General features: G+C 33.7%; 1 protein-coding gene across 1 annotated transcript in view; it reads left to right on the top strand.

The window, feature by feature from the left end:
* Window positions 1–12,298, top strand: part of LOC149796504 (uncharacterized) — a 33,695-nt gene extending 21,397 nt beyond the window's left edge. The window contains exons 6-11 of the mRNA XM_089960619.1: window positions 676–763; window positions 1,290–1,526; window positions 2,474–2,563; window positions 2,659–2,787; window positions 6,958–7,002; window positions 8,049–12,298. Of these exons, the coding sequence (XP_089816745.1) occupies window positions 676–763; window positions 1,290–1,526; window positions 2,474–2,563; window positions 2,659–2,787; window positions 6,958–7,002; window positions 8,049–8,290 (831 nt within the window). The 3' untranslated portion in view covers window positions 8,291–12,298. The remainder of the gene's footprint in view (window positions 1–675; window positions 764–1,289; window positions 1,527–2,473; window positions 2,564–2,658; window positions 2,788–6,957; window positions 7,003–8,048) is intronic.
* Window positions 12,299–14,031: the final 1,733 nt, after the last annotated feature.

A 14,031-nucleotide genomic window follows, 5' to 3' on the forward strand; every position in this document is an offset into this window, starting at 1 on the left:
CAGTGTGAAAAACATAATTTTTAAGACCCTGTTTTATTAGGTTGAAAATCTGAATCAGAGTTTTGTCTTCAAGATTTAAGACTTTCTGGCCTTGACATAGAAAGCAGACTAATCTAAATTACAAATGGACAGGTGAACCTATGCAAAAAGTAGGATAAGTTTGAGATTTGGAGTAAAAGGTGGCCAGGACACAAAAATCGTGGATCCATAATGCCTAATCAAAACAAAGCCAGTCAAATTTTTACCCTTTAGCACATGCGCAAGCTAAACAGCAAATCAAAAGCAATGTGTTTTTTATTCATCTAGGCATCTGGCTAAATGAAAATTGCTCATATTTTTGAATGTATTCAGAAGTAACCAGAAGATGCATTTCCTACCCCATTTCAGGTTAAAACTGAAAGAATCCCAGGATGTAATGAGTTAAAAGTACCACCAATGAGAAAAAATATGATTGTTTCTGGTGATTTATCAGAAATTTAACAGATGAGTTTTATATAGAAACTGTCTGCTTGTCTCTCCCTTGTTCGTAATATTATACTCCAATCTCTAAAGCATATGAAATAGAGTAAAAGCATGGTTTAGGACAGTAGGATATATCATTTGAGTATCAACAGTTTCCAAGTTAGACTCAGTCCAAAGTATTAAGACTTGGTTCACTTTTTTGTTCATTATCAGGAAGAAACCGTAAGAAATAATGGTGGAGGAAACCAAGCACTTCACAATAGCAGTGAAGCAGCCCCTGCAGTTCCTGCAAAGGATTCAGGTAATATGGGGATAACCCACAAGGAAACTGTGAAAATGAAACTAGAGGAAACACAAAGATATAGCCCATCATATTGATGTTATAATATTATTGGTATAATATAATGGTATTGTAGAGTTGTAAGTGTGGCACAACAGAAACTTATAATTATATGCTATCAAAATATTTTTTGTCTTATTTTTGAGGTGATAACTATTTTATTGTATTTTTTTAGAAAAGTGTCAGTGACAGTTTACTCAGTACAAACTACCACAGCTTCTCATAAAGGTGACATTTTAATAGATTGTAAAATTACACTGCTCATCATAAAAAAACTCTTTGCACACTTTTACAGTTCCCATACACAACATAATGATGCCATTAATGATACCTTGAGGTGTTATATTTGTTACATACAGAAAATTATGATAATGGATATATTATTCCAAATAAATCGGCAGTCATGTGATAAAGTATTTAATGAATATCATCACCTGTTGACCGACTTAATGTACTGAAAGTGAAATAATTTCCTTCATTTCCATAGCTCCAGACAACAGTGGTACAACTAATTCCACATCTTCCAAAGACTTGCCAGGCAGTGTAGGAGCCACAGATGGCAATGTTATGGGGGCAACATCCACTCCGTCTCCTGGCAATTCAGAGATACATAAATACTTGCTGACAGATGCAGCTCAGAGTGTACTAGAAATGGGCTATCAACCCAAGCTGGTACTGCATGCCATTGAAAGGGTGCTGATACAGAAGGGTTGGTGTTTAAATGGTATGAAATTATTATAAGAATTACTTCACAAGAAGCACAATTTATTATAGAGTACTCAAGTGGTCATTTTATATTTGTGTTTAAATAAATTGCTCATGTATAACCTAGAATTTTCAGTTAAATCATCAAAGGGCATTAAAGAAAAATTCATTTTGAATGGATATTATCAACTTCTTTAGAAACATTCTTCCATTTATGTTTTATTTTGCATCTGCATGAGATGTAATTAGCTTAATTCTTAAATATATGTGCACAGCCTCCATAATATTAGATAGCAGTAAGGATGAGTTGCATTTCATAAATCCTATAGCTACATTAAGTCATTCAGTGGATACACATACACTGTATTTTGTTCTTATGTCATGGCAGTGCCCTGTGATGAAAAATGTCCTGACTAGTGATAAAGCCATATACTCTATAAGCTGAATAGACATAATCTTTATACACCTGTGTTATAAAAGATACAGGTGTTCCTTTGAGTGAAGCCAGTTAAAAATATCAATCCACTGAAATATTCAAGGTTGTAGGTCTGCCAGTCTTGTGCAAACCTTTGCAATCCACATAGATATCTACTGCATGGGTTATGAAACATTGGTTCAGTCTTGTAGAATTTATCTTTTTACTGGCCTTCATGACTTGCTAAAACTGTAAAAAAACTTTCATCCTGAGGTTAAGTTTGTCTTAAATTTGGCAGCCTGATACCTCATATGCCTCTTTAGATTAAAAAATGAATTTGGCAGTCTGATACTTCATATGCCTCTTTAGATTAAAAAATGAATTTGGCAGTCTGATACCTCATATGCCTCTTTAGATTAAAAAATGGACCCATTCAAATTCTTCAGTCTTTAGTAATTTTGTTTTTGATGCTGGTTATTTAAAATGTCAGTTAATTCAAAAAGACTTTATTTCAGAATTTGTTTTAATGTGGCTTTTTCAATTGTGACCAGGAAATGAAAAATTGACTGGACAAATTATAATGGAAGCTGTGTTTGAAATTGATGAAGAGGACAAGTCACTGAATAAAACTCAGCCAGTACCTTTGTTTTTGATGCTGGTTATTTAAAATGTCAGTTAATTCAAAAAGACTTTATTTCAGAATTTGTTTTAATGTGGCTTTTTCAATTGTGACCAGGAAATGAAAAATTGACTGGACAAATTATAATGGAAGCTGTGTTTGAAATTGATGAAGAGGACAAGTTACTGAATAAAACTCAGCCAGTACCTTTGCAGTCTGCTGAAGGAGATAAAAGCAGTGAAAAAGGTAATATGTGACTGTTTGAAACAAATTTACTTTTAATTTTTCCATTTGTGACAGCAAGAGAGTTAGTAGCATTATTATCCAATTATAAACCCACATATGACGATAAACCCCTACCCCAGTTCTATTTAAGTTTAGCAAAAGTATGATAAAAATAAGCCTTGTCAATTAATAAACATATCCCCATCTTTTCAATAAATTTACAAAGCAGACACCTTTGGCTTATTTTTTCTCAATATGACCACTTTGCGGAGAATAACAATATAAATCTGGTAGATATAAAAATGAAATTGCATGTACATTATGCAATTATTGCCTTTGTATGAGGTTTGCATGTGTCTACAGACCTAACCAAAATAAAATTCAGAGAGGCTGTGAACATAGTAGCTGTTATTTGAAACATTGTGTGACAAAAAATTTAGTCAGTCATAGAGATCTACAAGATGGATACAAAACAACTAAGTTACACAATCAATCAGATAAATTCTTGTTTGGTTTACTTAAAGCCATATTGTAGTTCATGTTATGATGGCTACTAAATGAGTATGTTAAAATATATAGATCAACAAATTTGATTGGCTTAGGAGTGTTACAAGCACAAGTGCTATTTAGGATCCCCACATTTTTCTGAGGATATTGTTGATTTCTGTCTCTCCATCTGGATGTAACTTGTCAGGATGGAAATTCACCAAACTTTGTCCGTAAGTTTCCCATACTATTGCCATCTGCAACATGGCTACAGTTGTTTGGGCTATGATCAAAGGTCAAACAGACAAACATTGCAGTTACAGGGACTTTTTGAATATTTTTTGGCCAATCACTTCATGTTCAGTTACAACACAAGCGCACATAATAGATGTCACAGAATTTGGGTCATGAACCCTAGGTGAAAAGTTGGAAGATGTCAAGGGAAGGAGCAGAATAGTTTGCAATAAGAAAAAAGAGGATTTCCCATGGGAAGTCATGGAAATAGCAGTAATATTTATAGTTTTCTGTACGATGAAATGGTTTTTGTTTAAATGTTGATACTGTTCATGAAAACCTGCATTTTCTTTTGCCGTTTATTATATGTGACCAGATCTTGACTAAAGGGGAAGAAGCAAACTTAACAGTCATAGATATTGTTCTACAGTATAATTGTTACACTTAATGTTTTAATATTGAGTTATGATCCTTAATGGTAATGCTCCTAGTACCTTTCAGATTTGAAACTTTTAATGGCTGCTTCAAAATTTATGTCACATAATTTGTTTGCACACTTTAGATATTGAGAATAGAAACCAATAAAATGGTCTGTTAATGGTAGAAGAAGACATTTCAAAATTTAGGTCACCAAATTGTAAAACTGTTTGTCTGCCTTAGATATCAAGAACAGAAAATCAATTGAATGAGGTATTAATGGTAGTTGAGGACAAAATCCAAAGGGTTTAGAAGGCAAATTAACAAGTAATTATAAAAAGGATTAACATATTTTTAATAGCATAAATAGATTTGTCTAACAGAACTGTCAATAGTCCTCAACAGTTCCAGCATCAGGCCAGCCCATGAAATTCACTATAATTGGAGTTCTCTAAGCAATCACACTAAATATTTCCTGGCCTCAAATTCATTGATAAATAAAGGTAACCTTCCTTTTCTTAAGATCATTGTTTATATGAATACAAATTTGGCTATATCTTGTGGAAGTTCAACTGACAGACAGTACTTCTTCCAGCTGATCAAATTTTGCTTATTTGTCTCCATGTCCAAATTTCTCCAGACTTGTGCCATTAGCCGTGATTGATTGCACATGCCATGTATAAGTCCTAGAGGTTGTAAGCCAGACTATTACATGTAAAGATGGCAAATTTATATAGGAACTAGCAGTCTCATGATCAGAATGGGATTAAATTGCATTTGCATTTATTGTACAGTATGGTATTTACTTGCAAAAAGAAAGTGTTGATATCATTTTCTGGTTGCTGTAAATACCAAATGTCACCAGAGAGGTGATCATCAGACAATTTTCAGTCACCATTTCAGATATTTAGTCACAAATGTGACCAACCATTTTAGTTGCAATTTGGTGTGCTGGATGGTTTTATAGGCTCTAAATCGTCTGATTAAAATAACACAATAACAATTGAGATTTCATTGTAGTAATGGTATGATGTATTGCTGTTGTGATGTATTATTAACAGATTTCATGCAGTGCCAATATAGGCCAGCAACATGTTAAGATTGTGAAGCACCCCTCACATCTCCACCACACTCCCTTGGCTCCAGTGAATTTATTTTTCAGGGCACTAATACAAAGTAGCATATTTATAAAACAGGATGCATCAGTGTTAATACGTTTCAATGAACATGTATTTTGCTAGCCAAGGTTCCGATAACCCTATCTATAGTACAAGTCACATTGGTCATGTAGGAATTCAATAAAGACTATTTCAGTAATGGGTGTCTTTTTTTTAGAACTTGATCGTATGTACCTTTACGTGGCAAGTATTCACTTCATCTGGAATCTTATAACATTATTAACATCATGTATTAAAGCTTTTGAAGATCATTTACTTTCTTTATCAGTATCTGTAATCCATTCAAACTTAAGGACTACTATAAATCATTACCTTTGTAGCAAGCTTACAGTCTTCGTGAATGTAGCAAGAAAACTAATTTTAACTAAGATTTTATGCTTGATAAATTTAGGCCATGAAATAATATGTATGATAGAAATGCAGGTGTCTACCATGATTGTTTGAACATCTTATTATTGGCAGCAGTTTTTGTCACATGCAATTGGAGTTTGATAATAACACTTGATTTTGTCTTTTTTAACAAAGCATAGTATGCAAGCACATTGCTTTTCGTCAGCAATGAAAATTTTCTGTGAATTTGCGGTTTTTCACTATTTTCAGGATCACTATTATCAGGACCATGTAAATTCATTCAGAAAATTGTGGGGGTAGGGTCAGTTGCTTATTTACTGGACTGTTCTGTGCCTAGTCATAGTTTTATATTACTGTCACTTGTACATATCCTAATAATGAAGTTCTGAGACCAGTCTAATCAGAATCATTGTTTTCTTCAACAGTTTAGACATATTAGTTGCATGAATGGTTTGATGCATTTAGCGCTGTTCAGTATTCAATGTCAGTGAAGATTAATTGGAATTACTTTGTTTTCTCTGTTATACTATCATCAATTTGTCAGAAAAATGTTGAATGTAACTCTAAATGTATCAGATGATGACCGGATTCAGGAAGTGGTGATAGTGTGAAAAACAAGTTTTCATGGGCTTGGTTGGATCATTAGATTAATATATTTGATAAATCATAAAATGAAGTTATTAAAATTGTTGGAGTTGTAACAGAACTGGAAAGGCATTGTACTCACTGTTGTTATGATGATACTGACTGCAAAGCTGGTGATTACAATATGTAGATTGACAAAATAGTTTCAGATGATAAGAATGTCTTGTTTTGATATATTGCTTTTGTTGTTGATAAGATGCTCCATTTGTATATACATGTAATGTAGTGTTATTTGATACCCCTCACCCCCACCCAGATGTTATAAAACTTTCCTCCTATTTGCTTGTAAGATGATCTGGAGAGGTCAGAGTTCAGGATTTTGAAATTCAGCATGCTACATGTATTCAAAATACATAAGCTTCAGAGGGAAAGCCCCCAGAGCCCCCACCTGGGCTTCACCTCTGGATCCTGATTTGGGGCCTTAAAGCAGCCCTCAAACCCCAAGCTAACTTTTCAAGGATTTTCAGCAAAGTCCATTCTCATCTTTGTTTTTGTAAGGTGGGGTACAACTTCTGCCAAAATATAATTTTGCTCATTGGTAGTTTGTTTAAATGTTGTCACTTATGATTAAGTTAACAATTCGCTAACATTATGATCACATTATTCACAGGTTTGACAATTTGCATTCTGTAAAATATATAATCTGTTGTGTCATAGGGTTCTAAGTAGTAGTTGCTGTGGTTTTGAAAATTCTTAATCAACTAGGCCCTCAGATTGAACAAAAGACAGTTACTGGCATTAATGTGATGAAACCCATGCCATTAACAGTAAGTTGTTGTCAGTTTCCTGATCACCTGTTGCTTACCCATTAGCTCCTCTACTTGGTGATTTCATTCAAGGAGAAATTTGGGGTTAATGTATGTTGATGTTAATTTTTCAGCTAATATGAGCAGTCAAGCTAGTAATGAACAAGTTGGACAACATGGTAAGAACTGTATGTACATGTATTGGCATAATTTTAGCATATATATACAAAAGAATACAAAGTTTCATAAGAGAAATAATAAATAAAATTAAAGTCTGTTAAATATATCCATCTCCCTGACATGATCTCTGAGTTCTTATTTTCATTTAAAAAACAGAATACTTTTATCAGATAGACAGATCATAAATGGCAAGCTTGCTATGTTCAGGTGTTTGTCAAAACTAGAGGGATGGTTTTATCCCAAAGAGCATGGCCTATTGCTTTCAATTCTTTCCAAAGTTTTCTGGACAATGTTGAGACCTTGTATACCATATAGTGGTCCTTCACTATAATGACCTTTATCATCAGGTAGCCCTTTAATAAAGTGTGTGTAATTGCACCAAATTTAAGTCTATAAATTAAGCTAGTTATTTCATTTCACTCGATTTTATTTCTTAGCTAATGAAAAGCAGTTATAATGTTGGATATTATTAAATATCATTTTGTGCATTGTGTGTATAGCCCACCAATATTTATTTGTAGCAAACCTCATTATAATTATAGTGTCTTCATGTAAATGCAGTTTATTTTTGTGACTGGCCCTGGATAGCCATGTCATCTAAAGCACTCACCTTAACCAATCACTGTCATTTCACCTCTGTCCGCATGGGTTCAAGTCTCAGACTCGGCCAGTGTGGGTATGTGAGAAAGCTTCCATTAGCTTCCTGTGGATTGTGGTTCTTACCAGGATTTTCCTGGGTTCTTCCTCCACTTATTATACTGGCTGCCATATATAGCCTATCTTGTGCTGAAAAATGGCATTAAACCCACGACAACATTTTTTGGACTCCATAGCATTTATGAATCAACAGGAAGTAAATATGTTTTCAAACCATGTGTTGGTTAACCTGTGTTGAAGCAGTGCCTAACTGTTGCATCTACTATGTGCTGCTTGTGATATGCCCAGATAAATGGACTCCCATCTACAAAGTTGCCTGAACCCTGTCGTAACTTTCTAGCTGAATAAGCCAGATTCCACTTCTATATATAATACTTTTTTTTTGCAGGGCATGAAGCATCAAGAAATACCCAGTTAGAGGAATCGCATATAGATCCAGAAAAAATTGTGAGAGAACACAGAGAATTGCGTGAAGCAACATTGTGTAAAATATGCTTAGAAAATACCATCAGTGTGGTTTTTCTTCCTTGTGGTCATCTTGTGACATGTTCCGACTGTGCCCCAGCCATGAGGAAATGCCCAATCTGCAGGACATTGATTAAAGGGACAGTGAAGACATTTTATGGATAAGAGTTACATGAGTGAAATATTGTAGTATCATTCATTTCGTGAGGCTCAATTTTTGTGGTTTAAAAACAAAATAGAAGACATTTTCATCGGTTCTTCAATTCGTGGTTTTGCCTGTGAAACTTTGCATATTAATAGGTATTTAGTTTCTTGGTTTAACCTCTACAAATACCCAAAATAAAGAATACAAATGAATAAAACTATGACAATGCAAACAGCAGTCACTTGAATGTTTAAACAAATATGAGCCTCAAAGAGCTGAAAAGTGTTTTCCTCCTAGTGAATAACATCAATGGAAGTTGATAACAATAACACCAGAAAAGAACACTGAAATGTTACAGAAACAACAAAAACAAACAGAAGCCAGTTGCAAAACTATTTTAGTCCTGTCTAATGTAATAAACAAACTTAAATGTAAAAAGAAAATTAATGTTGTTGTTGTTGTTGTAGGGTTTAACGCCATTTTTCAGCACACAATAGGCTATACGTGGCGGCCAATATTAGTGGTGGAGGAAGAACCCGGGAAAACCCTGGAAAGAACCACCGACCCATGAGAAGCTACTGGCAAGCTTTCTCATTGGCCAAATCTGAGACTGAAACCCACGCAGACAGAGGTAAGATGGCAGTGAACGGTGACGGAGAGCGCTTTAGACCACTCGGGGCCCCAAAAATTAACGTAATTTGATGGATGCATAAACAGAAATATAAGAATAAGTCCTGTGAAAACCGGGTGACCAGAGAAAATGAGAACCGGAGACATGAAATGAGATGGAATTGGTCAACTGAAGTGAAAAAGTAATTAACAAAATCAATGGGTTACAAAGTATAAAGAGAATAATGGAACATAAAGCTAGTTGCAAGAAGCTGAAAACAGGTTGCAAAAAAAACCCAGATTCAAGTCACAGTGACTTGGGAAGATCTAAACAAGAGTTATCCCATGGTAACATTCAAGAATCTTAACCCCCCCAGAAAGGAACCTACCAGAACCATACACTATGTTTTGATTATTGGATATTCCCATGTTGCTGCAATCAGCACTGATCAGTTATATAAAAACAGAAAAATCTTTATTGTTGTGTTAGAGGCAAATAAAAAGAACATAGACAAAGTCAAAGAATTAAACAAGACCAAAGCTTTATTCCCCTAAAATATTGTATTTATTGCAGAAAACATCAAAACCTCCTGATCAGTGCCTTAGGAAAATGAAGGACTATGCATGATCAAATAGAGAGACTAAACCACAAACTTTAAAAAAAATTACAATCTCAGAAAAATATAATGAAATGTTCTTTTTTATAATTGCCTTGAGAAATCAAGAAAATATGTCAGATTAAAAGTTGTCATTCTTCATTTACTTTTAACAAATTTGAACTTTGAATTTCCCAAAACGATGAAACATTACATCAGAAATGTGAGTACCTTCAAGTACTCATGACCTACAAAATAAAGAATGGACAATGTCTTAAAAATATCAAGAGATGAAAGACTTTGTATTATTTGTAAGAAACTAAGAGATGAGAAATATTTTTTTCTTTGCTTTTCCGAAATTCAGTATCAATATTTATCTCTTTTGTTCATTCCAGATATGTGTGTACAATAGTGATTTATTTGAAAATTTAGTTTGGCAATATGTAATCCCAAAACACAAAGTACCATATATACTCATTTACAAGTCGACTGAACTCTAAGTTGAACATTCTCCTGACTAAAAGGCTAATTTCTTTTTGACTCTCCTTTGGAAAAATAAACAAGCCAAGCAGGATAGATAGATCAATAAGAAAAATAAAGACAAAGCCCGTGTAAAATAATATATTATTGAGTGGAATATGTGATAAGTAAATTGACAACTTGCATTTTGTCCACCTTCATGTAGTACAAAATAAAAATCCATAATGTTCTTCGTTTCAAATCAGTTTATATGATAAATCAATGAATTTTATTATAGGTTACATACCATTTGTCCATCAGCATTTGCTATTTTAAACTTCTCAAAAGTCATTGGATCAGTTTTAACTAAATTTAGCAGCAAGAATTTAGGTATGAAGAACTTTTAAGTTTGTACACTTACTGCTGATCTGCCATCAAATATAGCCACCATAATGACAAGTATAACTCGGCCAGATTCCGTAGGATGAATCCTGGTATAATTTGCTTTCAGATGTTTACTAATGATGATGATCCATCATCAGATACAGCTAGCATTACAACCAAGTAGAAAAACCTTTAGATGAATTTTTCTCAAAAGAATTTGACCAAAGGCAGAGGTACATTAAGGGCCAATTGGCCCCCAAATAAGCAAAAAACTAAATTTTTTATAAGAGTATTTGTTATGGTTATTCCATATCTACTACATATCAGCTGCAACATATCTACATAAGACATAATAAAACAGCATGAAATTGACAGTATATTTTGTTCCCAAGTAGGCCTGGGTTCAGTCAAAACCTCAAGTTTTGCCAGATTTCTGCTTCTTTGAAGTCCTAAAAAACTAACAGTGCATTCAAGAACACATTTTATATAGTTTCTCATTTGCGTTCGCCACTGACTAGCAGAAAAATGAAGGCAAAACACTTAACTTAGACCAGCTGCCATTTTCGTTGCCATACAATATCAGGGTGTGATGTCACAGTAAAAACACCATGTTATGTTTCTTTAACCAAAATTAATGTTCAAATGTCAATTATTATTTGTATGGCTGATAGTATGTTGTTTTTTTATTTTTGTTTAGGTCACATTGTGATGCATTCTTTAGTGAAAATAATAATCGCAATATTTGGGAAAGAAGCAGCTTAATGTAGAAGAGGTGCATTCAGGAATGATGTTCAAGGCAATAAAAAAACAACCGAAGCAGCTGATGTACTTTTTGACTAAAATGGAATAATGGAAAGAAATCTCCATGTATTTTTTATTACCTGATCATGCTTAGTTGCATTTATTTTATATTTTCTAATCTTCTATGATTTAAAAAATATCGGCATTCAGGATCATATGAATAATAATGTGAAGCACACCCTTGCATTAAGGTTTTGAAATCCGCACTGAATCCAGTAAAAGATGCAACATTCATTCATATCATTGTTCATTTGCTTCAGTTTCATGAATTATTTTTGTACCTAGCTTAACCACTTCTGTGGCCATGTGATTAGAGCATCTGTCTCGGATGCAGGAAGTTGTGGGTTCGAACCCTGGCCAAGTCATACCAAAGTCTTGTAAAAATAGTACTAACAGCTGCCTTGCTAGGTGCTCAGCATTAAGAGGTTAGTGTTAGGACTGGTCGGCCTGGTGTCAGGATAATGTGATTGGGTGGGACATCATGCTACATGTCTGTGACATGATGACCCAGTGCTAGACATCACTATAAACTGCCACACTGCAGACATTGTAGCGAAATGTCTGAATTTTTTAAAAAGCTACATTAAAAATCCAAATCACACACACACACAGTTCCTAGCTTTAAATTATCATCTGTAGACATGCTTTAAAATAGATCTAGCATACTCATTAGGTTACTGTCACATCATAACACAAACCATTGATTGCAGCAGTTTTCAAAGAAATACATAATGAAGAAAATGATTACTGTGCAGTTTGTTTACTTTTAGTGCAACAATATGTATACAATCTGCTGTTGTTTTTTTTCATAAAAGAAAACAAAAAGCAGATAGCTGAAGCTTTGGTTGTATCTATTGGAACCTCATCAGGCGACATCATTGCATGTATGTGTGTGTATATATATATATATATATATATATATATATATATATATATATATATTGTCACTACTCCAGTAATGAAGACTGATGTAAAGGTATAGTGCTTCATATTTTTTACTAATAATATCAAACAGTAGCTGTTCAAGCCTGAACATAGACTTTAATTTTTATTTATTGTTTGCTTCTTTGTGGTTTTGTGGGGTTTTTTTTTTTTGCTTTTACTTTATATAAATTAGTTTCTGTTTAGTTTTGCTTTCTGTAATTCATATTCTGTTCACACGATTTCTTTATTTCTGTCTTATGTTCCATTTGTTACATGTTTCTGATGAATAAACAAATTGTTATCTATCCAAAGGTTTGAATTATGAGTTTTAAAATAACACTGAAAGTATTTTTTTCTCTTAAAAATACTGTAATTTTTACTGGTGGCTTACAAATTAATGTTGTCAAAAAATGCTGGGATGGGTGTGGGTTGGGTTTTAACAACAGTTTATAGACATTGATGGCTATACCATTCCAAGGAAGTGGAAGCTAAGTGTCTTTCCAGAAGACACTCTGAGAGACAGCCCAGGCTGTGGCTTGGGAAGGTATCATACACACAACCCTAAGATTACAAATTTGACACTCTACCAACTAAGCAAACATGTCCTCCCAGCCAACCCCCAATAAAAAATGAAATTTTGGGTCCCTATGTCACGAAGGGTGGCACGTCTCATGTAAATTGAATTTAGAAAGATTATTTTTGGTACTTTTCATAAAGCCTCAGCTCAACTGCAAAAAATATATGGTTATACAAACTTAATATGCAAGGTCAGTTGTCCCATGAGACTTGTGAGGATCAATTTTGGGTCATAATACCTTATCTGATGTATCCATTAAGAGGAGATGATGTTATCGTGTATGCCTGTCTATATATCATCAGAGATATGGCTATACCTGAATTTGAGGCATCATACACGCGTATATTTCCATCGATATTTGACTAAGAGCATCCATGACAAGAGAGATTTGAATTACCCTGACTAGAAAAATATGGCATTGATGGTGCATTTTGGGTATATCTTTAGTGCTTTGCCAGTGTTGCTGTATTTTGAATGTTTATGCTTATTTCTATTTTTCAACTTGACCTGTATTATGTATATTTAAATGATAAATAGACTGCCAGCCTAAAATCAGGTATAAATTACATTTATCCTCAAGTATGCTACTCCACTGACAAAAAGACCAAATGCTCAACAGCTCTATATCATGTCTGACTGTGTGTATGCCCATGCATGCTCAAGTGTTAAAAAAATTCTTTTGAACAGAATCCCATTTGATATAAAGAAAAGCATTTTTTGACATTTATCAGACCTGAAAGTTTCATTATTCCTTGTTTCATCATCAAATTCAACATTAAACAACTGGTGTACTTGTATTCAAGGCTTGATTTTATGCTTAGTTCTCGGAGGGTATGGTATGTTCGGATTTCCTTTTGACCCTGTAGATTCTTCTTTCTTTTAGCTGAATATTTTTTCCACTAATGCAATTGATATAATAGGTAATTTTTACTTCTACACATCAGAGCAAGAATATTTTTTTATGACTTCTAATTGGTTAGATGACAGTAATGACCTTGATGAAATAATGGCGGGATGAGGAGTGGGTGGGGTACACCTAAAACAAATACATTTAGAGTAATGTTTTTTTTTTAATTTTCCTTCCCATCTTTCAAGTCACAGATCATATCAAATATGAAACTGGTGCCTGTCAACTCATCGTCTTTGCAATGAATATGTAACAAATCCGTACAGCTAATATACTCTCGCTCATTAAAAAAAAATATTATAACGTCTAATTTTGTGATCATTGATCAATATAAGGAATAATTTTATCAAATTGGTAATAAACTAAAGTATAATATAAGATTTAACCCGCTGATACATACACCAAACTACTTTGATCACTAATGTATTTGGTTTTGATTCTTAATTATACACTATAGCAACATACGGCTATTGCTGCTACATAAAAGATCTGCACAGCTTTTGG

This window comes from Sinohyriopsis cumingii, chromosome 6 (genome assembly GCF_028554795.1).
Source record: "Sinohyriopsis cumingii isolate HCF-2022 chromosome 6, ASM2855479v2, whole genome shotgun sequence".
In the NCBI taxonomy this organism is placed as follows: domain Eukaryota; kingdom Metazoa; phylum Mollusca; class Bivalvia; order Unionida; family Unionidae; genus Sinohyriopsis; species Sinohyriopsis cumingii.